General features: G+C 44.7%; 1 protein-coding gene across 3 annotated transcripts in view; it reads left to right on the top strand.

The window, feature by feature from the left end:
• Slc24a3 (solute carrier family 24 member 3) overlaps positions 1-24,805 on the top strand; it is a 571,799-nt gene that overhangs the window by 342,191 nt on the left and 204,803 nt on the right. For all 3 annotated transcript variants that reach the window (XM_008841377.3, XM_029567633.1, XM_029567635.1), the window contains exon 3: positions 3,318-3,394. In XM_008841377.3, coding sequence (XP_008839599.1) covers positions 3,318-3,394 — 77 coding nt within the window. The remainder of the gene's footprint in view (positions 1-3,317; positions 3,395-24,805) is intronic.

Here is a 24,805-nt window from a genome sequence, read left to right as displayed (position 1 = left end):
GAAGCATTATGCGTAGGAAAGGAAAATCCATAACCAGAATTAAGTGTCTGTTCCTGTAAGGACAAAACGCTGTCCCCTCCAAGATGGAAGTGGTCCAGCATAGTCAACCTGCCACCAGGTTGCAGGCTGGTCACCACGGGAACAGTGCCATATTTGTGGCTCAGTGTTGGTCTCTGCTGTTGGCAGATCTGGCACTCAGCAGCAGCTGTAGCCAGGTCAGCTTTCATGAGCAGGAGTCCATGTTGCAGAGCCCATGCAGAAAATTCCATCTCTGCCACCATGGTCAGTTTGTTCATGGGCCCATTGGGCAATGACAGGGATAGCTGAAGAAAGCGGCTGACTATCCACAGAGAGGAATCAACCAATCTGCTTGATTACTGAACTCATCTTCTGCTGAAGCTGCCTTTTGATGAGGATTTACATGAGACACAAGTATGTTCACATTCTTTGCCCATTTGGAGAGATCTATCCACATACTTCTTCCCCAAATGTCTTTCTCACCAATTTTTCAGTCATGCTCCTCCAAGCGGCTGACCATCCAGCCAAACCATTGGCTACAGCCCATGAGTCAGTATATAATCAGACTTCTGGCCATTTCTCCATCCCCATGCACACTTCCCTAAGTTCTGCCCACTGTGAAGACTTTCCTTCCCCAGTGTCCTTCAGGTTTGTTCCAGAAATTGGCTGTAATGCTGCAACTGTCCACTTCTGAGTGGTGCCTGCATAGCATGCAGAACCATCTGTAAACCAAGCCCTAGTCTTCTCTTTCTCAGTCAACTGATCATAGGGCGCACCCCATGAAGCCATAGGTGCATGCTTGAGAACAGGAGGCATTGTAACAGGAATAGGAACCATAGGCATTTGGGCAACTTCTTCATGTAGCTTATCTATGCCCTCCAGGCCTGCTTGGGCCTGATCACATATATACCAGTTCCATTTGATAATGGATTTTTGCTGTGCACATCTTACTTTGTGGCTTGGGGGGTGAGATAACACCCAGCTCATGATGGGCATTTCTGGTCACATGGTGACTTGGTGGCCCATTGTCAAAAGTTCAGTTTCCACTAAGGCCCAATAGCAGGCTAAGAGCTGTCTCTCAAAGGAAGAATAGTTGTCTGCAGATGAAGGCAAAGCCTTACTCCAAAATCTCAATGACCTCCCTTGTGATTCCCCTGTAGGGACCTTCCAGAGACTCCAAACAGCATCTCTATCTTCCACTTATACCTCAAGCACCATTGGGTCTGCTGGATCATATGGCCCAAGGGGCAGAACAGCTTATAAAGTAGCCTGAACCTGTTGAATGGCCATTTCCTGTTCCATGCCCCACTCAAAGTTAGCTGCCTTCTGAGTCACTTGGTATATGGGTCATAGTAACACACCCAGATGAGGAACATGCTGCTCCAGAATCCAAACAGGCCCACTAAATGTGCTTCTTTCTTGGTGGAGGGAGGGGCCAAGTGCAACAACTCTTCTTCACCTTAGAAGGAATGTCTCTGCATGCTCCACATCGCTGAACTCCTAGAAATTTCACTGAGGTAGAAGGCTGTTGAATTTTGGTTGGATTTATTTCCCATCCTCTCATGCGTATATGCTTTACCAAAAAGTTCGGACTGTTTGCTACCTCCTGCTCACTGAATCCAATTGTTATAGGTTGGAGTTGCAAAAAAAAAAAAAAAAAAAAATCACAAGCACCACTTTAAGAAAAATAGCAAGGTAAAATAAAATTTTTCGACTGCCTGGGCTCTCTATCTTGGGAGTAGAAGCAGCCCTGATGATTGTCGGGTCTGAGTTTTTCTAGGATTACAGAAATATTATTCAAACAGGACACTTGTGAACCAATCAGGTTTGTACAACATAGAACTTTGAATCTATTAATCAACAACTAATCATTATACAGACAAGTGATACAGTCATATAACTTGGCAATCAACTTTGTAACTTTAAAATTAGTCAACTTCGTAGCCATAACAAGTATAGTAACCAGGTGGTCATACAATAACAGGGTGGTCTTATACTTTGTGTCAAGGTGACCTAAAATAGCAAGCAAGTTACAGAAGCGAAAACAAGCAGTTAGCCAGATGTAGAATGTCTGCAATTAGCACTTTCCACTGGTTTGTGGTTGAGCTATTTCTTAGAACTCAAGGCTGTTTTATCTTTTTAAATATTTCCCATAAGTGAAAAGAGGTTATTGTTAAAATAGCTATTCTGAGCAAGATGGAGTAACTTAGGTTAAGTTGCTAATATAGTTCACAATCAGCATAACTTCATCAATATAGTGCACCAGTGTGATATTTTGTGGAAGAGTCAGGCAATCAAGATCCCTTTGAACCAAGTTATTGCACAATGCTGGAGAGTTAATATACCCTTGAGGCAGGACAGTAAAGGTATACTGTTGGCCTTGCCAGCTGAAAGCAAATTGCTTCTGGTGGTCTTTATGAACTGGTATCGAGAAGAAAGCATTTGCCAAATCAATAGCTGTATACCAGGTACCAGATGTATCAATCTACTCAAGTAAGACTACATCTGGTACAGCAGCTGCAGTTGGAGTCACTACTTGATTAAGTTTTCAATAGTCAACTGTCATTCTCCATGACCCATCTGTCTTCTGCACAGGCCAAATAGGAGAGTTAAAAGGCGATCTGGTGGGAATCACCACCCCTACATCTTCCAAATCCTTGATGGTAGTGCTAATTTCTGCAATCCCTGCAGGGATATGATACTGTTTGATACCAATTTCTGTCCTAGTTTGTTTCTCCATTGCTGTGACAGAGCACTCTGACCACTACCAACTTGGGGAGAAAAGGGTTTATTTGTCTTACATCTCCCAGGTCACAGTTCATCAGGGAGCCCAAGGTAGGAACTCAGGGCAGGAACCTGGAGGCAGGAGCTGGAGCACAGACCATGGAGGAACACTGCTTACTGGCTTACTCCCCAGCCCTGCTCAGCCTGCTTTCTTATGCAACACAGGCCCACCTGCCCAGGGGTAACACCACCCACAGTGGGCTTGGCCCTCCCACATCACTCAACGATCAAGAAGATGCCCCATGGACATGACCATAGGCCAGTCCAATGAGGGAAATTCCCCCATTGAGGCTCCCTCAACCCAGGTGAGTCAAGTTGACTCTAAAGTTATCCAGCACAGGTTTCATGAACTTAAAGAATATAGTCTTTTAGTTTGTTTTGTGTTTTTCTTATGCAATTTCAGAGAACCAATATCACAATCAGTACTCTAAATCCAGGGTTAATTATACTGTCCCAGATAGGAAGCACTAGAGATGTCACCTGTACTAAGCTGGCTTTTTCTCTGTGTTCTGTAGCCCTGCATGAATTCCCCAGGGACATCTTTTCCAATGAAGACAGAAGACAAGGAGCGGTGGTCCTCCATGTGCTCTGTGTAAGTAGCCCCTCTTGTACCTTTGCCTGGAGGGCTTAAAGGACAGAAGGTCAGTGAGCAACTAAAGTGCCCATGGTGGCTCCACTCCCTCCTGTCCACCTGCCTGGTAACAGACCATCTCCAATGCGCTGTCTCTTAAAGGCTGCAGATCTGGAAGGCATCTGTCTATCGTCTTTTCTTTCATGTCAGTGCCCAAGGCAAATTTTTCTCTCAGTTATACTATGCCATACTTACACAGCAACTCTTTGGGAAGCCATGCTTTTAACTAGCTGGTCTACAATGCCACAGCATTCCCCCATACCATGCTTTATTTTTCTCTCTGCAACCTGTCATTATACAGTTGTTTATGGCCTGTCAGTCTCACACATAAACCGTACGAGAGCAGAGGCTTTGTCTTGCTCCTGGCTTCATTTCAACACTCATTCTTGGCACATGGTGGGCACAGAATATTTATTCAATCATCGGCTTAAACTAATGGCAGTGTCTGGCCCTGACTAGGTGATCGATTGAGCACAGCTTGCTCCTTCTCTCTGCTCTTGTAATGCTACCATTGTCCCATACCATCCTCTGTAGACCCAGTGGATCAAAGGTCTTTGCTTTGCCTTGTCCCCATTTGGAAAGGGGGGGAGGGGCAGGGATATATATCTAAGGAGTGGCTGCGGAATCAGAAAACTCCAGCCTAGTCTAGACTTGGTGTGTTGCAGCCATCTCTGTGCTCTTATTTCCATCCTGGTTATTTATTGCTGTGAAATAAACTTCCCAAACTTAGTAACATTCCTGGTCGTGTCCATTGTTCTTGGGTTCAATGTATCAATTATATAGGAAGGTCATGGTAGGAATGCATCTCCTTGTGGATGGGACAGCTTGGATGGCTTGGGCAAATGCCATCGGTGTTGCAGGATCCACTTACTGGAGGGCTTCTCCAATCCCAAGTCTGGGGTCTGGCCTTTGCTAGGTTCATTTGCCAGGCCCATCACCCAGAGCTCCTCAAGTGGTCTCTGCAGTGGGGTAGCCTCTGGGAGTTGGACTTCTATGTGGCAGCCATGGGCTCAGACATGGAAATGGTTGTAGCAAACAAGCATCATAGTCTTTAGGACCTGGCCTTGAAGCCACACAGCATCATTGCCATTGAATTGGTTATAGTCACAAGCCCACCATGGTCCAAGGAAGAGGATAGAGAACTTAATTTTCAATCCACATGTAAAGGTGATCGATAGGCACATGCTGGGCTCAGGAGTCATGTCAGACATCAGTCTGAGATTCTGTTGTCCTTGCTTTGTGTATGGCTTCTGACAAGGTGATTGTACTGCTCTGAAACCATGAGCCACTTGAACTGATCCCCTTCCTGGCCAAAGCAACAACTCTTTAGCTTTTTCTTTAAGTCCACTCCCACCTGGGAGAAAAAAGTATGAAATGTTTCCTTTTAGCAAAGTCTGCCTCTAAAAATACCAAATAAATAAGAACTCTTGAAACCTCCCAGTCCTCCTTGCCCTTCCAGAGACTCATGGGCACTGAGCAATTAATGTGGATGCCATCTTTGGTACCACAGAGGCTCCTCTGTCACTGGCTGAGGAGTCCCAGGCACTCAGTAAGATCCAGAATTCCCCAGAAGCCATTAGCACCCTGCTGCCTTGACATCTGAGATATGAGATTTCTAGTCAGGACCCAAACAGTGAGGCCTTTCATCCTCCCACAGCAGTACTGCTAGCCTAGCGCATCTGGCAAGGTCCCCTCCTCTCTACCTCCACACAGTCCCCTCCTCTCTGCCTCCACATGATCCCTCCAGCTGAAGGCCAAGGGTTCTGCTTTTCAAAAAACCAAGGTTCTCAGAAAGGCTCCAGCTGTCTATGGCAGTGCTGTTCCTGTCGGGCATGAAAGCAAAGCAAACTGCATGTGCACTCTTGCTGCTGTACACTTCCTTATGAGAGTGGACATCAAGGCTTTGTAGTCATTGCTATCTGATGCTCCTGTTAGGCCCCATCCTGGACCTTCACTTTAGAGTCTACAGGGCAAAGAGTCCAGGGACCAAGGTGAGTGCCCATCCCTTCAAGACCCTGCTCCACATTCATAGAGTCCCTGAATTATCTACTTACATAGCCTCAAACTGACTGCCAAGATCTGTACAGTCTTTCCCCCAGGGTCCTTCCCTGAAATGGAAGAGATCCAGTGAGTTAACCTTAAACTTGCTGCCTGTGTTCCACATGCATGTGTATGATGTGGTTAGATCAAGGTGGGTAGGAAGATCTCTTCTACATAGAACAGACAAATGTTAGGAGGGACCTGCTCATATACCTACAAGGTCAAAGACTAGAGACCCCCCAAAGGGAATAAATTTCATGAGAGAAGCTCTTTTGCACTGTGTTTGGCACACTCAACAACAGAAGTGATACAGTCACTCTTTGTTCAATGTAGTAAAGAACAGATCCTTTTATTCCCTTTCTCCTACCTTATTATGTAGTAAGTATAGCATGCTCAGGAATTTTTCTTTTTTAAAATATATTTTATTCCCTTTTGTGAATTTCATACAATACAGCTTAATCACATTTAGCCACCCCAACCTTCCCTACCACACCTCCTCATAGCCTGCCCATAGGACTTCATGCATTTTGTCATATATGTTAAGACCTATCCAGTCAACTTTGTGTACTCAGATGTCCCTCCGTGTGAGTTCATCCACTGGAGTTTGTTCAGCCTGTCTAGTGTCACTCCTTTAAAGAAGAGCAGCTTTCCCTCATCTAGTAGTGATCAGCTACCAACAATTCTTCAGCGAAGACTGGGGCCTGCTGCCCATTTCCGCAGTTCTATGTTGGTTTTTTGTCTGCTTGAGTTTGCACATATCTTGTGCATGCAGACACCATTGCTGTAGGTTCATATGAGCAAGATCCAAGGTACTTGTAAGACTCTATTTCCATATGGTCATGCACCTGCTCCCCTGGCTCTTACAATCTTTTCATCCCCTCTTCCACAATGGGCGCTGAGCCCTGGGTAGGTGAAGTTTAATATGAGTCCTATGTAGGGACCCACACTGCATTTCTTATTCTCTACACGTTGGTCTTTTGTGTTTATTGCCCTCTGTTGGATCAGGAAGCTTCATTGATGAGAGTTGAAAACCCTAAGTCTGTCACATCCCTAGACAAATGTAATTTCTTATTGTATGGTAAATATGGATCCTTATATTTACAGACAAGTGTGCCAGTATCACCACTCATCAAAGAAGCTTCTTTTGCAACAGATGAAGACTATTACTGAGTTCCAAAACTCAGTATAACACATATAACAATGTGTTACATATATATATATTTATTATATATAACATATAATAAATGTCTGTGAAATGCCTAACCCTAATTGACACATCTACAATGGAAACTCTGCACCTAAGGCTCACAAAAAATAGTGGAATGGGGTTAGAGAGAATATTAATGCACCTCTCAACTCTCAGGAAATTCTCAGTGAGCACTTCTAGATGTAAGCAAAGTTGATACAAGAGCAAATAGTGTTTTAGTGGCAAAAATAGCAGGTGAATGCACAAGTCAGAACTGCAAGAAGCTAATGACCTGCACGTCTTGAAAGCACTTCTGAGCTATGCAGTTTGGTAGTGTTTGGCCAGGCCCTTAGGGATGGTTCAAAGACATCTCTGTCCTACAAGAACTCAACACATTGTAAGGAGACAATTGTGGTCTGCACTGTTGTGTGCCAAGTACTGACCATCGTCTATACTGCCTCCTGCGGGAGCTCAGAAAAGGCACAGTGAGGTAGACAGGGTGGTGCTAGCCTTGGAGAGTGGCCAAGAAGTTTCCAAAGAACTGGGAAGAGAAATTGATTATTCCAGACAAGAGTAGAAAATGCCATGGTTAGGGATATAGACATGTGAGATCCAGGGCTTCTGGAGGGAGCAGAACTGAAGGATGTTTGTGGAAGAGAGTGTGAGGGTATGAGGATGCAGAGGTGATGGAACTCTCATGGAAGATATCATGAGGAACTTAGTGGCTGAATTGAAAGTACAGGAGTAGACTGTTCACTCCCCATCCCTCCTAACCTAGCATATGGGCTGAAGAAAGTCAAGCATGGGGAGACCAAAATGGCCTCTCTCCTGTCAGTTGAGAAAGACCTGGGATGACCACAATAAAAGGCTCAAGGCCATTTGGCAAGGCATCCAAGAGTCCTAGGTATGCTGAGGGGTACTCCAGACCTAGTGAGGGTCCATCCAGAAGCACCATCTCAGGAAATTGCAGAGCCTGGTGTGCCCCATCCAGGTCAGAGACGGTGGTATTCTGCCAGTGGGTCCCAGTAGGCATGTCCTGCCATCCTTGAATGCTCTAGAGAGAGGACCATAGGACTGTTAATTCATGAAGCAAACTCACTGAAGTCATAGGGTCTCAAGCAGAATGTTACATGCTTTCAGAGCCTCCTGTGACCTGATCATACTTAGCATTTGCACCCAAATGCACACTGCCCGCCATGCTTGAGCCCCAGGCATTTGGTTTCTGTGTAAGACCTGTAGCCTTTGGCTCAAGTTGAGTACAGGTCTCTGGATCCTGGTGGGCCTGGGGACCCCCAGCACAATCTTTTAAATCTCAAATGTCCAAACTTGCTTCTGCTTTTCTTTTTGTGTAAATACTTCTCTTTTGTGTGTGTTTTGTGGAACTCAAGATAGTCGTTTTGGCTCAACTTGCTGTACGCTACAGCTCTAAATTTCCTCTCGGATCTCTCTGGTTTAGAATGCCTAAACCAAGATTGCACTTCAAAAAGTACTTCTCTTCCTTCCAACTGTTAGAGTCTGTGTGCTTTCAAGTGGGGAAATCCATGATCTTTACAATTTTTATCAACAGAGCATATCCCTAAGAAATCACACTTGTCTTTATATCCTGTTCTTTATATCTAATCTTTCATAACACTCAGGCGTTATAAGCAGGATTTCCTGTCTATGAAGAAATTTGTGTCTTTTATAAACTCATTGAATCTGCCCCCAAATAGAGGGAGAAGCCTGTGGGTTATTTTCTAGAGCTATGGCTTGTTTGTGGTTTATAAATATTTTGCAAATTTTTGCTAATTATCCTAACATGGAGAGATGTATCTTTGGGATGATCAGCCAAACCAGGCATTTTCTCAGCCAGAAACAAAGTTTTAAATAATCAGTGCTTGAGAATCTCAAAATGAGAATGGGAAGCAGTCTCTCCTTGGAAGACCAAACATCATTACTACCAAATACTTCATGTGTACCTTGTCAGCTTGCAAACGTTCCCTTCATGAATTTTGAAGCTTTTTTTCCTACTTTTAACGTAATTTCTTTTTTCGAGCAGGCAGGTATTTCTGTTTCTGTGTGTCATAGTAGAAAGTATCACACATGTGAAGACAATTTTCTCCCTGTTTAGTGAGTCTGAGAAAAGCGCTGCTAAGTAGCTCATCAGTGTGCACCTGTGAATGGATTGCAGGGCCTGGAGTAGCTGTGGGAGTGCTCTGTGGCACAGCACAGCATGAGGCCCTGGGTGTGAGCCCCAGCACTGCAAAACTCTTAACAAAGAAAAATTATCAGTGAGAAGGCTTCTGCTGTGCATCTTCACATTCTGACACCCAGACATGTGCCAAGAAGTTCCACGGGAAACTCAGGAGTTTGGCCAGAAAGGACTTTTCAGCCTCTGAGCTGTTAGGGTATGCATTAGCCAGTGTTACCAGCACTGTGACCATACACCTGAGACAGACACCTTACAGGGAGGAATTACTTATTTTCAAAGGGTTCAGTTCACCATGGAAGGAAAGATGTAGTGGAGTAACTTAGATAGTGGCGGACAAGAGGGGTAGAGGAGAGAAAAGTGGGGGAAGGGAAGAAAGAAGTTGGGGGGGAGAGGAAGTAAAGACTGGGTTTAACCTTGAAAGGCATGCTGCTGTTGATCAACATCTCCCAGCTAGGTTCTGCATCCTACAGTTTCCACAGCTCCCCAAAATAAGACCACCAAGTGTTCAAAACATGAGCCTATGAAGGATATTTCATACTCGAATCATAACAGGGAGGCTGCCATCTATACTGCCTCCCACTTTCCAGGTCAGCGAAAACGTTGTATGGTCCCAAGAGGGGCGTCTCCGTTCATTTCTGCCTTGGTCACCCCATCTAGAAGTAGGAGTCCCCTTGTCCACACTCCAGCATCACTGCACTCCAGTGCCCAGTACTCCTTAGGAGTTCATAATGTGGGGTGCGGGCTCCACACACATTTCTATGCAAAATCCCTGTACTGACCCATCAGGCTTGGGCTTCCAGACATGGGGGTCCCCTGGGAATGGCAGGGAGGACCATTGCTGTCACCCCCTCACCATCTCCATGTGATGATGTTCAGGTTTGATTCAAGGGTGATGTCCCCCGCCCCTTTGCCTGCTGTCTACACTTCTTTCTTCCCCCTCAGCCCAGAGAGTTTTTCTGGTCTGTGGATTGGGGAAACACTATGTGCTTACATCTCAATTCTCTCTTTTTCTTGCATCAGCTTCTAAGTTTAAGAATGGACTGCTTCCTGGCTCAGAATTCTATTTGACCTAACTTTGCTCCCTAAAGATGCAGAGGAAATTCACTGGCAGTGGAAAAAACTGCTGGGATGGATGTGATAGAATGTGATTGGAGAATGGGAGGAGATAATTCAAATAGCATCTTCCTCAGGTCCGGTGGGTTTATGATTCTGTTCCTAGTTTATTCATTTCATAATTCTCAGTTCAGCTTAGGCAACTGCTTCCCTCCCTCCCTACAGCACCTGTGCTGTTTCTGAAGATGTGTGAGTCTGCCTCCATCCTGACCCTGACTGCCTGGTGTGCCCTTCCGTGTGCCTGTCCTGCTTGCTTACTACTGACCAACATTGATCTGTTGCTTTGTTCATAACCCCAACAGGCTTCCATAGGCCAAGTTCAGTTTTTCTTCACCTGGCCATAGGTCACTAGCCCACACTGGTTGGTCTCTCATGAGTCAGATCTTACCTGTCACCAGCACCAAAACAGGAAGCATCTTTCCAACTGGAGGGTGAGACAGCACCAGGAAAGGAAGTCCCTGTTCTGCCCTCAGCTCCCTGCCAAGCCAAATGTGCAGATGGATTGAGGTGTGATTCTGAAGAAGCTGGAGGATGGCAGAGCCCCGTCCCCAACAGAAGAAGCGTCTTACTCCTAGCTTGTGGTGATCCCTTCATTCTTGCAGGGAAAGGGAGCAACTTTACTCTGGAAGGAACTTGTCAAATGGTTGTTATTTTAGTTATTTCTGCTCTTAAGTTCGATATCTAGAGGATTGTTTCTCCGAACATGGTCCCCTGGGCTCAGGTTGCTTTTGAGATGAGCCAAAATATAAACTCATTGATGCTGTAGCCAGTTGTTATGGGGCAAAAGATCCAGGGTCCTAGCAGGTGGTAGCAAGGGCTCCTTCTCCATCTTCCACCTCCCCTGGCACTTCCAGTTATACGAAAGCCCATGTTCTGCCTCAGCCTTCCAAGGTTCTTTTGTTGCCCAACAGAAACTTCTGTGCTAATTCTATCCGTGGTGTCTAATATGGTAGCCACTAGCTACTGAGCTGCTGAACTTAAGCTAGTGTGTCTGAGAAACCTGTTTTGGATTTTGTTGTGGTTTTGTTGTGTTTTCTTTATTTCATTGTCAATAGAAATGTAAATAGCCATATGTGGTTAAATTACCCTAGAAGACCTAGTCATGAATTCTAATTCAGCATCTGGCCTTCTTTCCCTTATTTTCTACTTGCGATTGTGAAGGAAGACAAGTCACTGGGGAAGAAACTCTGCTCCTCTCCTTGGTCCTGTGGAGGGGTGCCCTGAGCTTGGTCATCCCAGTAAGCAAGGTGCAGAAGAGGTACCACCAGGCTTACAGAAGCCAGGATGTAAGGTACTAGGGAGACAAAAGTGTACCTGGAGTAGAAGGTAGGAAACTCGTGTGTTACCAAAAGCTTTGTGCTTTGGAGCAAGCACCCAGGTGTCCCCTAATCTCTGTGTGCGCATCTATACAGTAAAGCAAGTTGGTAGGTGTTCTATAAGAATTAGGGTCTTAAGTCTTTACCTCCTTCTGCCTCCATGCCCTGTGAAAAGCAGGTGACCTGTGAAGTATAACCTGTCACTGCACATTTCCGCCGTGGAATCGGGTCCATTCAGGCACAGTCATTCTTCCTGTGAGCAACAGGACAGATCCGCACAACTGGCATTTCCTTCAAACCCAGGGCTCAGTGACAGAGTGCTGCCTGTTGCTGCGAGGGAGGTGAGCTTTTTAATTTTTTAATTGACAAATAGTAATTGTACATATTTATGGGGTACATTGTCAGATTTCAGTACATGCATTCAGTATGAAATGACCAAATCGAACCGATTAATGTGTCTTTCACCTCACATGCTTACAATTTCTTTGTGTTGAAAATACTTAAAATCCAATATTTGGGGATTTGACAGCAACTCCAAGGTAAAATGCTTACTTAGTATATGCAAAAAAGGAAGTAAATAATATCCATTAATTTAGCAGTTTAAAATTTATAGCACTGACTTCCAAGTAGGAAAGGGAGAAGCAAAATATCTGCTGTTCTATAGAAAATCCTAATGAGGCCACCAGAAAAACTGATTGAACTGGTAAATGAGTTCAGTAGAGTTGCAGGTTACAAAATCAACCACAAAAATTAGTAGCATTCCTATACAATAACAGTAAACTATCTCAAAAAGAAATGAAGAGAACAATCCTGTCTGTAATGGCATTACTAAGATACTTAGGAGTAAATTTAGCCAAGGGGGTTTTGGAACTGAGGAGAACCTGCGTGGTCTGGTCCAAAAGGTCCCAGCCACAACTCACTCTCTGGGTAGACATGTTTAGTTAAGGGATTTCGCCCTGGAAGAGAAAAATGATTAAAACAGTGTGTGGAATTTGCTGTTTACTCTTGGAAAAGTGCTGAGCATGTCCTTAATTTGTCAGTGTCAACACAAAGCTAAAACCAGTGTCCAGAGAGGATTAGCACAAAGAGAGTAAATTATGTTTCGACAGATCTTAATTCCCCTCCCCTTCTTGTTCAGCAGACTTAGTTCAGCAGACCCACATCAAACCAGTAGACCTCTTACACTCCCCATAGGCTTGCTGGAGGCTTGATTCCCCGGGCTACCTGAGCTGAAGTACACAGTTAAAGCTTGCACTTCCCAATGAAGTCTACTTGAACATCAGTCCTGGCTTTCCTACCTACTAGCTGGTGGGCATGGGCAAGCTGTTTTGCTTGCAGAGCCTGGGTTTCCTCATCACTGGATATGCAACATCCACCTCCTCATGTTGCTTTGAAGGATACCTGGGAGTAGATGTGTGAAGCTCTTGGCAGAGTGTCTGGCACAGAATAGAGCACACACCCTCACATACACACACCTGTATTCTAAGTGCTTGCTAATTGTATATGCCCTCCCAATTACAATTCCCAATATCCCTTTACAACTGAATTTTTTCTGGTCCCCAAATTCCATTCCTCCAGAATGCAGGATGGCCTCTAAGTTTGAGGAAATCAATGGCCCTAGAAATAGCTCTTGGCAAGGGAATTGGTAGCAAATATTTCAGTTCTACCACAGCTCAGTTGGACTAACCAAATCATGTTTTACCCTATATCCTTCTGTGCCCTTGTCACAGAAGTAATTATCAGTTGCAGTTCTGTTATTGCTCTAGCCAATTAAAGAATTAAAGGCTGGAAAAATCTCAGACCAACAGAAAATAAAAAACAAACCTTTATTGAGAGATAAGAATTTCATCCATACTTAGAAACAATCACACATATATACACACATTCACAAAGAGAGATGAAGCTACCCACAAACGGAGAGGGGAATTTCAGGAACAGAGACTCCAATCCTCCTGAGGAAGTCTATGCTTCTAAGGGCCTTAGGGGGTTCCCACCCCTAATTTTGGATTGGTCAAGCTTAAACAAAGAGAAGGCTGATAGGCTTATGACTTTAAATGGTGAGCTGTCCAGGTCCAGCCTCAGTCTTATCTGAACTGCTTTGAACTAATTGGCCAGAAAGAGAACCCTACTGACTAGAGGGGGAGCCCCCAGACCCTTGTCTCAAGCCAAGAAGACAGAAGTATGCCATCTTCATTAATTCCTCAGTGGCCCTATTTGCTCCTTTGGTCCTTATACCCTGTGAAGACTGAGTTCCAGTTGCCTTCCTAGCGACTTGCTTGGAAACACATCCTTACTAGCACCTATTTGTTCCCTGACCCACTTCCCAACCATCCAGCTCACATTTCCCAATTCAGTGACTTGCACGGGAATCTTACTATCCAATTCTGCTTAGAAGGCATGGGCTTACCAGTCATGCCTACCATTGTTATACAAAGTAGATCCCCTCTATAGCTGCTCCCCAGGCTACAGGAGATGCAAAAAATCTACTTTTCAGACATCCAGAGTATTACTGAGAAAAACTGAGGTTCCCTTTTTGAGTTCTGAGTCACATTAATGAAAGAATTTAGAAATAGACATAAAAGGAAGCTTGAAGATAATTTTATTCAAGTTTGAGAGAGAGGGAAAAAACCAAAACAAAACAATAGTACAGGCTAGGTGAAAATCCTAGCAGCTGCCAGGAGGAAAGATGAAGAAAAAGCTATGCCCTTTCAGTTAGGCATGAAACAGAGAGATAGCTTATTAAGAAAAGAAAAGGAGCCTGGTGTGGTGGCACACACCTTTAATCCCAGGCCAGCCAGCCTGGTCTACATAGGGAGTTCCAAGTCAGCTTGTATTACAGGGAAACCCTGTCTCCAAAAGACAAAAAAAAGAGGAAGGAAAGAAGGGATGGAGGGAGGGAGGGAGGGAGGGAGGGGGAGGGGGGGAAGTGTGTGAGTGGCTGGGGAAAGGGCTTAAAAGCATTCTGCCATGCAGTATGTGGTATATCCCATACCTCCCAACCCCCACACACTGCTCTTTCTTTTGTATTTCACAGGCTTTTTCCTTAGATGATGCCAGGGTAAGGAAGGGCTTCCCATCTACTTCTGCAAAATGGCTCCTTTCATATGTTAATCTTGATGTAGCTTTATCCATATCCACTCTCCTGTCACAAGGAATAAGGTCTGATGTAAATTGATCTAACCCTACTTTAGTTCATGTCCTAACTCTAAATCAGCATAGAAAGCATTTGGGGAAGTGGGTTTTAAGGGAGCCATAGTTTCTAAATTCACTTCATCAGAGCCCAAGTGGAAGCAGTTAGAGTGCTAATGAATTTTATCTCATCCTTCTGCAGTGGAGTTTGCACATTGCCTAGGTGTCAAATGTTTACATATGAAGGCAAGATTCTTGCAGCATGTTGAACGCTTCTCTACGTATCATCTGATTTGTTGCTTGGTCTACCAGCTCCCCACTCCCACTCCAATATTTTATTCATTTTTTAGTTTTGTATAGTAAACAAACCTCATCTCTCTGTTCTTCTTAGGTGATATCACCAATCCTCATAGACGTTAGATAATAGTTATCTGTGGGCTGCAATTCATAGGAGCATTTTTCCCTCTGAAAACTAAAAATACCAAAGCTAAGTCCACAATGAAGTCCTGCCAACTGGGTTTATCATACGTCATCACTTAAAGAACTAGCCTTAGCAAACATTCAATAAAACAGTTGGAGCAAAATAATCAGTGCTATAACTTATCAGAAAATGTGTCATTTATGTTTAGATCTGTGCTCTGTCAGTAGTTTCCTGCCTGTTCTGTTTTCTGGAAAACCTCAGTATAAGACCCATGTTTATCAGGCCCTGAGACTTCAGAGCAGCTATCCAGTGGGAGCTTCATTTTTCATTCTACCATTCCTTTACCTGTCCCACCTCCCTGGCACAAATCACAGTCCAGATAAGTGTTACCAAGTTGCTGAAAAACCAACCTAATCTTATATCAAAGAAACTTCTGCACCCCAGGAACCCAATGGAGAGTGTGTTTTAAAGTCAGTGTTCCCAAGGATGGTTTTACCCTTCTTCAGGATTTGTACTGGAAGTGCTCCTGCAGCCAAGAGCCCAGAGATGAGGAATCCAGGGCAGGCACTTCCTTGGGGATTGAGTGATCCCAGGAAGCACCCTGCTAAGAGTGAGGTAGAGAAGGGAGGCAACCAAGAAAGGGGGTATGGTGAAGGCAGGTGCACCTGTGGACAGGCCAGATGGAGCTCTGCCCCACTGAGAAACTGATATGGCAGATAATGGAGAACACCCATCTCACATGTCCCAACTGGGTACGAGGGGACTGGGGCAATAATACACCAACTACTACCATCCATTGGCTGAAAACTGTCTTACCTCCAGGCTTTTCCTGTTGACCCCACAGTCAAAGTGCTGACGCAACACATTCCAGATCTTGCCCAAAGAGGCTACCCAAATAAGGGTAGACCCACACCTAACCCACACACTGAGTTTGGCCTGCAGAAAATGGGATGGTCACTTCCTCTGAATCTTCTCCCTGTCTCCATGTGCCATAGGCATTGAGTGTCAGGAAACACTCAACATGCCTCCAGGATGTTCTAGAAATCTGAGGTCAGTTGCTTGGGCAGACTCTCACTTTGCATGATGTGTTAGAAGTAGGGGAGCCAAAAAAATGATGTCATACATCTCATCAACTGAACTGTGAGGAATCTACAGCTATCCAGTTCTGACACTCATGGCAGAGCTGTTAACACTCTACTCAGGTGTGCAATGAATGTCTTGCTGTCCCTCCCCTCCCACACAGCTTTTCTTCTGTTCAACCCATGATTTTCCTCTCCTAGCCCATGAGCTATGAATAGAAAAGGGTCTTGCCTCATTCCCGGACATTTGTTTCCTCAGTACATTTCCCCAGCCCCATGTCTCACTTCCACTATGCAAATCCCATCCATCCTACCGTCCTGTACATTGCTAGTGTGAGGGTCAAGAAGGCTGTGCCATGTCCTACTTGTGTGATCTTTATACTGTGCATTAAATCGTGTTTGGAGATGGGGCTAGCACCTACCTCATAGGGACAAATAAGAAAAATCATTGCAACTAGTGCTTACTCTAGTACCTAGTGCATAATAACTCTAATATCTTGTTCATTGTTTTCACTATAAGCCAATCTTTGATCACCCCTTATCCAGACAGTTGCTATCTAAGTTACCTTCCTGAGTTCAGTCTACTCCCTTGCATTTAAAATTCAGCTCTACCAGCACCAGATAAGCCTCCTGAGAACATCTTTCAGGTCATGCTTTGTCCAGAACTCTCCTCCAGCAATCTTACCATCATCATCAGGTGAGCATGACACAGTAGGGAGACAGTTGGTGCTTAGAGTCAGATTCCCTGGATTCAGATCCAAGCCCTACCATTTTTAGGTACTAGAAAGCGTGTAGCTCTGTTTGCTTCAGACTCAAGAACTCTACTCAGAGAAGGCCCTGGGAGAACACACTCTAGATGACGCCTCCATGTCCCTGTGACAGTCCCCCCGCCCCACAAGCCCCTTGCCCTACTCAGAGCTCCTGAGGTCCTTCTCAGAGTTTTGGTTTTCTGGAGATCTCATTTTCCTACATTAAGGAGCTCCAAAGAGTTATACTTTCAGCCTGCTCAACTCTTTCCTTCAGGAATTTGGAATCATATCCAAAGGAAGTGATGGGAAAGCACTGGAAATAGACTATCAACCGATAATTCTCCCACTGCCATGGGCTGGGACCCATTGGTCCATCTTTTTTGATCAACGTCCCTTGACTACCAGTGGCACTCTTAGTTGGAGAGACTTGCTTGCTATTTTTCTGCTTCCCTTTTCTGAAGCCATTTGATAACTTTCTCTTCTATTCTACCTAGAAACCACCCAGCATAAATGCTAATTCAGTCCAAAGGTGGCCCTTATTATCAGGCATTTCCTTGATGCTCCTGATCTATCCTGATAATGCTGAAGGGCTGACTCCCTGAGCTTTCCCATATGCAGATTCCAAAGGTAATCATGGGATCTGTCTTGTCATTAGCATTCTGATTGCTGTTGATTTATGCAGGAAGGTGGAAGCCTGCAGATTTACCTCCCTTCTTGAGCTTGTTAGAACTGCTTTTTTGTCTGCTGTGGACCATGGGGATTAGGTGTATTTTTGGCAGTTAGCATAATGCGTCTCAGCATCGGAAGCTGTGACAGAACCAGCAGTTTTGGCTGGTGCTGGGCCCTCACATCCTCTCTTGGATGCAGGCCCAAGTTCATTTGATTTCATCTTCTTGGTTTTGCAGAGTCTGCTTGGGGAAAGACCCATTATGCTCCTCTATAGAGGGAGAATAATTTTATGCTCAGATGTGAATCCATACATACCACACACATATGCACATATCTATTTATGGCACTGTAACCTTTTGGTGAAACACACAGGCAATAATTTTATCATATGAGAAATAACTTTAGTATATGAGAAATAACTATATACGTGCATGAGTCGGTGCAGGGAGCAGTGTCTTCTTTGGCAACCCTGATCATATTTCCTAGATTTGCATGGAGTCAGAATGTAATTTGAAATAGAGATATGAAGTTTAAAAGGCAAAAGGCTTTCATTCTCTCTGCAAAACTCTTTATCCTTTAGCCTTGCCATCTCAGTAACTGTCACCACTATGCGCTGAGACACTCCGCTGGAAGCTTAGAAGTCAGGCTTGGTTTCTTTCCTTTCTTCCTATCCAACATCAAATTCTGTGTCTTCATCCCATCTTCTCTCCATCACTGCTGGCCTGGCCCTTGTTTAGGCCACTGCCATCTCTTCCTGGGCCACAGTGAGAAAAGTCTCTCCTCATCTCTATATTCCATGTAGAACTCTACTAGATTCTTTCAAAGCATATCTGAGACTCAGAACTACATAATCTGCCCTAGACCGTGTCTCCAACTTCGTTTTCAGTCCCCACTCACCATACTTCAACCATTGGCCTTCCTCCTGCTCATGAACATTCCTTGTTTCATTTTAGATATCCAGGCACACCTCTTCCTTTGATTCCCCTTTGACTCTGATGAGTGCTGTCTAGGTTACTTTGAGTCACATGTTTTGATTATTGCTTATATGTGAGTTTGCACCAATAGCCAGACAAAACACTTTGCTCTACTGGCAAAGGAATCTGACTTTTCTACTCTAAATGGCAAAAAAAGAAAAAAAGAAAAAAATTCCCTGTCTGCCTTCCTATAGTAAATAGACAAGTCAATTCGGAGAGGAATCTGTTCAAACCAGAAGAAGCCCAATGTGACTAAAGGCATGATGTGCTGTGGCATTTCTCATAAGACATGCTGGCCCTCGTTAGAAAGTGTCAGAAAGGAAGTAAAAGCTGTTCTGTGAATATGTTCATATGGGCTTAGTTTAGTGATGGTGTTGGCATGGAAACACAGCATGAAAAAGGAAGGAAGAGGGTGTCCTGCACTGTAATCCATGGGCAGACTTCCATTGCTTTCCTTATAATCTGTCTGTTAACAAGATACAACAAGATTGTACCTGCTGGGCATCAAGGAAAGAGCCTTTCTTCTTCCTTCCTTCTCTCTGTCTCTGTCTCTCTGTCTCTCTCTCTGTCTCTCTCTCTGTCTCTCTGTCTCTGTCTCTCTCTGTCTCTCTCTCTCTCTCTCTCTCTCTCTCTCTCTCTCTCTCTCTCTCTCTGCCTGTTATTAATATTGGGACCAGACTCAAAGCCTCACACATGCTAAGGAAGTTTCTACACCCCCGACCCTGCCATTCTGCTTCAAATGAACTGAATACCATTGCCGAAGGTTTCTTTCTCTTGTCTTTTGTGTAGAGTGCAGATAGAAAGCTCATTCATCAGAGGAGAGAGAACATGGCTGTATGAGGATGTCCTGATCATAAGCTTTTGGTTTCTATGATAGCTAATGGCAATAGGCCATTCTGTCCATGATCTACCATTGGCCATCTCTATGACCTTGACAAAGTCACCTGCCCTTTGGGATCTCGGTATCTTCAACTTTAAAATAAGGAAAACATTCTTGATTTATACAGTGGAAAAAGAAACCAGGGCTCCAAGTTGCCTGAAGCGCCCATCATTGACAACTGTGACATGATATGATTCCCCAGAGCACAGCCCCTCTAAAGACTGGAGTTCCTGAAAACGTATCAGGAGACTTGATATGCTAACTCAAACTGCCTAGGCAGCAGAAGGGATCTTAACCACCTAAGGTGTGACCAGCACTCCCAGAGGGAAGAGCTGTGCCTTCTCCTTCAGAGTAGATTAGCTGGTCTCCATGGCCCCAGGGTCACATGCCCAGTGTGTGCAGAACAAAGGCTCCTAGCTACACCAAGTAAGGAGGACTCCAGTCATAAATAAGAGACACTGCCAAAAAATACTGAAACCAAAGAGCACGATGCCAGCCAATGCTTCACTCCGACTGCCTGGGTCCCCACTGATTCCCACACTGCAGGTACATCAACTCCATAGTGTTCTACATGCATCAGGATTGGAGGTGAGCACAAAGGGTCCCATGTTAGTTGTTCTTCTGTGAGCTCTGCCGCCAAGTGGGCAAGCCACTTGTCCTCCTTCACAAAGGGACTTAGCAGTATGTCAAAACTTCCTAAAATGTCTCTAGGAGTTTGGCATCTCTCAATTATACCCAGAAACATTAGCAAGAGGTGTGAGCAGCTCTCCAGGTACTGTCATGGGTACAAGTTGTCCTGTCATATGGTTTGTGTTGTGTCCCATTTTGCAGATGGATAATTTAGGCTCAGGCAGGTCAAATGATTTGTTCCCTGTGGTACAGATATGATTTGCTCCTTAATGTTATAAAGGATGAAACTGAAGCACAGAGAAGTTGAGCCACCTGCCCAAGACACTCAGCTTGATCATGGAGGAGTGAGAGTGGGACAGAGTTCCAACAAAGGGAAAGATTGCTGGCCATGACACTGGCTTAGAAGGGAAATTCGGTCTTGAACAGTGGGCACGTTTTCTGTTTTCTCAGTTTTGTTATAAACAGGAGTCTATAAAGCATTTTCTCTGGTAGCTATAAAATGCTAGAGGTCCTGGGTATGTCAGGGGTAGATGGGGAACATGGCCTGCTCCCAAATCAGTGTCTATTATCCTTATGACTAAGCCAGAGATGGGCTGGAACTGGGGTTCACCTTTGTTCTCCCTCAGCCATTGCCTCCTCAGAGACTCTCTTAGCCTCTGATGCCCAAGATCATGGTGTTTTGAGGGTTCTTCACCACATCTGAGACCCCTGCATCCACTAGGGACCCCCACCTCAAAGGAGGACCCCTCTCTGACCTAGAGGATGGTCAGGTCCATCCCAGCCACCTGGGTTGATCTTGTGGAAGGGGCAGTTGGTAGGACCAGAGGCAAGTGTTGGTTCTCCTTTTATTTTGACAAGTACCTGAGTTCTTCAGGAGCACCAGTGTGCATTGTGAGAGAGTTCAGTGGTTGGCAGCATGTGTGGACCTTATGATCCAGTAAGAAAGACAATCAAATGATCAGCATTATGCAAAAAGTAGGTACTGCATATTGAGCATTGTGTCTGATACTGCTCTATCCTCTACTCACTGTCTCATTGAACCCTTACAACCCCCAAGGTTGCTGCCTCACTTTTCAGATGAGCAGGCTCCAAAGGGTGGTATACCTTGTTAGTGGCCATGCAGCAAAAATGGAATATGGTTTGGCATTAGAGTCAGCCCCTGGCTAGAGTATTGCTCAGCACTCAATAGTTAGAGGAACAGAGAAAATGACCAAGGAGACAGACTTTTACCATCCCATCAATAGCCAGTATGGCCACATGGACACAGTCTAGCTGCCCTTCAGAACTATATGACCCTGTTTTGGAACCAGAGGAAGTTACTTTTCAGGTATCTGTGACTATATAATAAAGCATCCCAGTTCCTAGTAGCTTCATATCACTCATTCTCAGACCTGGATCTGACTCCTCTGGGGCTTAACTCAGTGGCTCTTGCTGGAGGTCTCTTGTGCAGGGGCAGTCAGATAACAGATGGAGCAGGAGTCATCCCAGCACTCTCCAGAGACATCCGTCCAAGACTGCCTACCCATGCTGGTTATCTCTGTACTGTTCTTCATGGTTTCTTTCTCCAACAGAGGAAAATGGATGGTTTCTACAGAAGCTTGGAGCATTATGAGAAAGAAAATGGGGCCTATCATGTTGCAGAGCTACCCATGAAATTGACCTGTCATCACTTCTTCTATATTTTATAGAATGATATTTTCAGGGCTCATTCAGGTGTAAAGGGCATGGCAAAGTCACCCTGCAGAAGAATGCATGACACACAATGGTATTGTCCTAGCCACATTTGAAAAACCATTTTGTCACAGCAGCTTTAGAAGAGATAATATCCAAATGGAACTTGGTGAACGGGGCAGGACAGAGTCTCTCAGGCACTGGCATAGTCTGTACAAAGGCAGAGGGAAGAGGGAGCATGGAACACATGTGGATTTATAATGCCTTCACTGTGGCTAAAGTGTTTGTCTCAAGATGGACAGTAGCAAGCAAGAACTAAGGCAGGGAGAGGCCTGGAGTACTTACCCTAACAATACCAAAAGTCACAGAATGAGCAGGCAAGATCAGGGAGACCAAATGTCTTTCCTGGATCTGTCACAATCTAAGAAGGGGAGCTGTCAGGTTGGACCCCAGTCACAGTCCAGGCCTGGGTTCTACCCAAAGCCTTGACTCTCAGCTGAGCAGCTAGGCTGCATGAAAGAGCAGGAGCCCAAAGCAGTGATGCCTGTAGGACTCAGCCAATTTTCTGTTATGCTTCCTTTCTGAGGTTCCGGAAGCTGTTGGATAGCACTCGTGATAATTACAGAATCCCCACATATATTGATGAGCAACAGCTACATAAATAGCACAGCTTGGTATTTACAAAGTGCCAGTTTTCTGCAAATATAGAATTTTGGCAGTTACTTCCAGGCAGAGTGTCCAAACTCTAGAGCCAGGATTTGTCTCGTCGCAGCTTTTCTGAGGGACTCATCAGGTCACCTTACCTACGAACAGGCTAGTAGTTTCACCAGGCACTATTCCATGATGCAACCTGCAATCTGAAACTGGGAACAGTAATCTTCAATCTCATTTGCAATGTAGAGACTCCTTTCTGACATTCAGCAAAGTGTTTTTAATGATTCCCAGCATCTATGTATAGAGAGTTCTGACCTCCTTTAAGTAAGCTGGAATTCCTCAGCATGCCTATTAGCTACAGATTGAAATCAAAGCTCAGTTATCGGTCTAAATCAGCATTTCCCAAGCATTTCTCAGGATACTCGTGTAATAAGTGGATAGTCATAGGTATCATGTGCACATTAAGGATAGGATTCCTTTAAAATTCTGATGGCTAAAATGAAGAGAGTCAACACTTATGATGGGGATCTTATCTGCTGCTCGTGGAATATAAATTGATCACTCTGGTAAGCTATATGAAACTGAACTTGTGCATGCTCTATGACCCAGAAACTCCATTCCTGTGTATCAAAAGGAACATATGTACAGGCACACCAAAAATATTAGAATGGTTATGGCAGTGCTGTTCCTAGTTGCCAAAGACTGGACACTATGCAAATGTGTAGAAATGATAAACTGTACAGCATTCACATAAACAGTACATGGTAACGGTAATGCTCAACAATATACGGCTAAATCCCACACAGTGTTGAGTCAGAAACAGAAGAGCCCAGACTATGTGATGTACCTACAGTAACACACCCAACCAGTCAAAACTTAGAGCAGTGGTAGAAGTCACTGTTCTGTGATTGTAATAAACACCTGAGATAACGTGCAAGGAGAAAAGGTTTATGTGGGCTCCTAATTTTTGCTATTTCAGTCTGTGAACAACTGGCCCCATTGCTTTGGGACCAGTGAGAAGCAGCACATCATGGTGGGAGCATATAGTAGAGAAAGGCTTGTTTACCTACTACTCAAGATTCAAAAGGACAGAAGACATCATGATCCCACAGTCCCCTTTGAGCGCATAACCTTATTGACTGGAAAACAGGTCACTAGGCCCACCTCTCCGAATCTCCAGCACTTCTCAGTAGCAACAAGCTGGGGACCACATCTTGAACATTTTGGAGACATTCCATACCTAGGCAGAGCAGTTAGGATGATGGCAGATCTTAGGTGTTGATGAGTATTACAGAGTGCTGGTCATGTTCTGCTGTCTCAGTTTAGTTACTGATTGCACAGGGGTTCTCACTGTTGTGAGTTCATGCATGCTGCCCATACACCTACTCTAATTAAAAAGGAACCATGAAATCAGTCTCCATATCTCTGGTGACATGACATTCCCAGGCATAGGACCCTGCCCTATTCCCACCCCTTGCAGGGACCTGGGGTAAAGGACCATGCCACAAGCATAGGACAGGGGTGCCTTTTCATGTCAGGTGGGCAGGTGCATGATGGAGCCGCTGGGCCATGTGCTGGTGACTGTACATTCCAGAGCCCACCTGCTTGCAAGTCTCATAGCAGATACAAATGTGTCCTCAAAGCAGTGTCGCATAGTTGGCCCCATGGTTTTGTCTGCTGTTAGCCCCTGCTCCATTTTGCAGACTAAACACCAAAGGCTCAGAAATTACTTATGGCCCATTCGGGGCACACAGCAAACCCATTCAGCACAGAACTGCATTTAGGCCAGGGTCTCCCAGTGTCCAGAACTTGTCTCCTACAGGACAGGACCCTTTGGACAGGGAAGGGAACTCAGGAGACAGCAAGCATTGTTTTCCATGAGGACCCTTCCTGGTACAATCTGAGCTTCTCCAGCTAAGGGAAGCCCGGGCACACACAGGATGTCAGAACACCCATCTTAAATGCAAATTAATTCTTCAATCTGCTATAAATTGCAAACATTGTTTCAGAATGTTCTCAGAGGCCAGCAGTACCAACTCCCTGGTATACATCCTGCATTCTAAACAGTCTGTGAGGGGCAGAGCCAGCACCCTGACTAAAAAAAAAATCACATATGTTACACATGGATGTGTTAATTTTTCATGAAGACTAGGCGAGGTTCATTTTCCTGTGGTTCTGCTTCTGTACTTTAGTCAGGGCTTCATTCATTGTCAATTTTGCATTTGATTTACTTAATTTCCAAAATTTTTCTTAGCAGTGGAATAGAAAATTGAGGAGAGGGGGAGAAACAAACCATCACTGGTGCTCCCCCTGCCCCACTTACTGGACAGTCCTGGGGGTTATGTCACAGTCAACAAAGACCAATTACAAAGGTTAAAGAAAAGAATATTTATTTTAGTAACATGCTAAATGGATTTTTTGTTTTGGTCTTCTTGAGACAGGGTCTCCCTGTAGCCCCAGCTATCCTGGAGCTCGCTATGTAGACCAGGCTGGCCTTGAACTCACAGAGATCCGCCTGCCTCTGCCTCCCTAGTGCTGGGATTAAAGGCATGCACCACCACACCTGGCCCTTAAATGGATTTTAAATATGTAGGACTTGAAGCAATTTTAAGTTTAATAGCCTCTCCTAAGCCTTGCAAAACTATCCTGGGTAGGAAGTGGGGAAATGGG

This window comes from Nannospalax galili, unplaced genomic scaffold, assembly GCF_000622305.1.
Source record: "Nannospalax galili isolate Female #2095 unplaced genomic scaffold, S.galili_v1.0 scaffold510, whole genome shotgun sequence".
NCBI classification, from domain to species: Eukaryota; Metazoa; Chordata; class Mammalia; order Rodentia; family Spalacidae; genus Nannospalax; species Nannospalax galili.
This window is presented reverse-complemented; position numbering and strand designations above follow the sequence as displayed.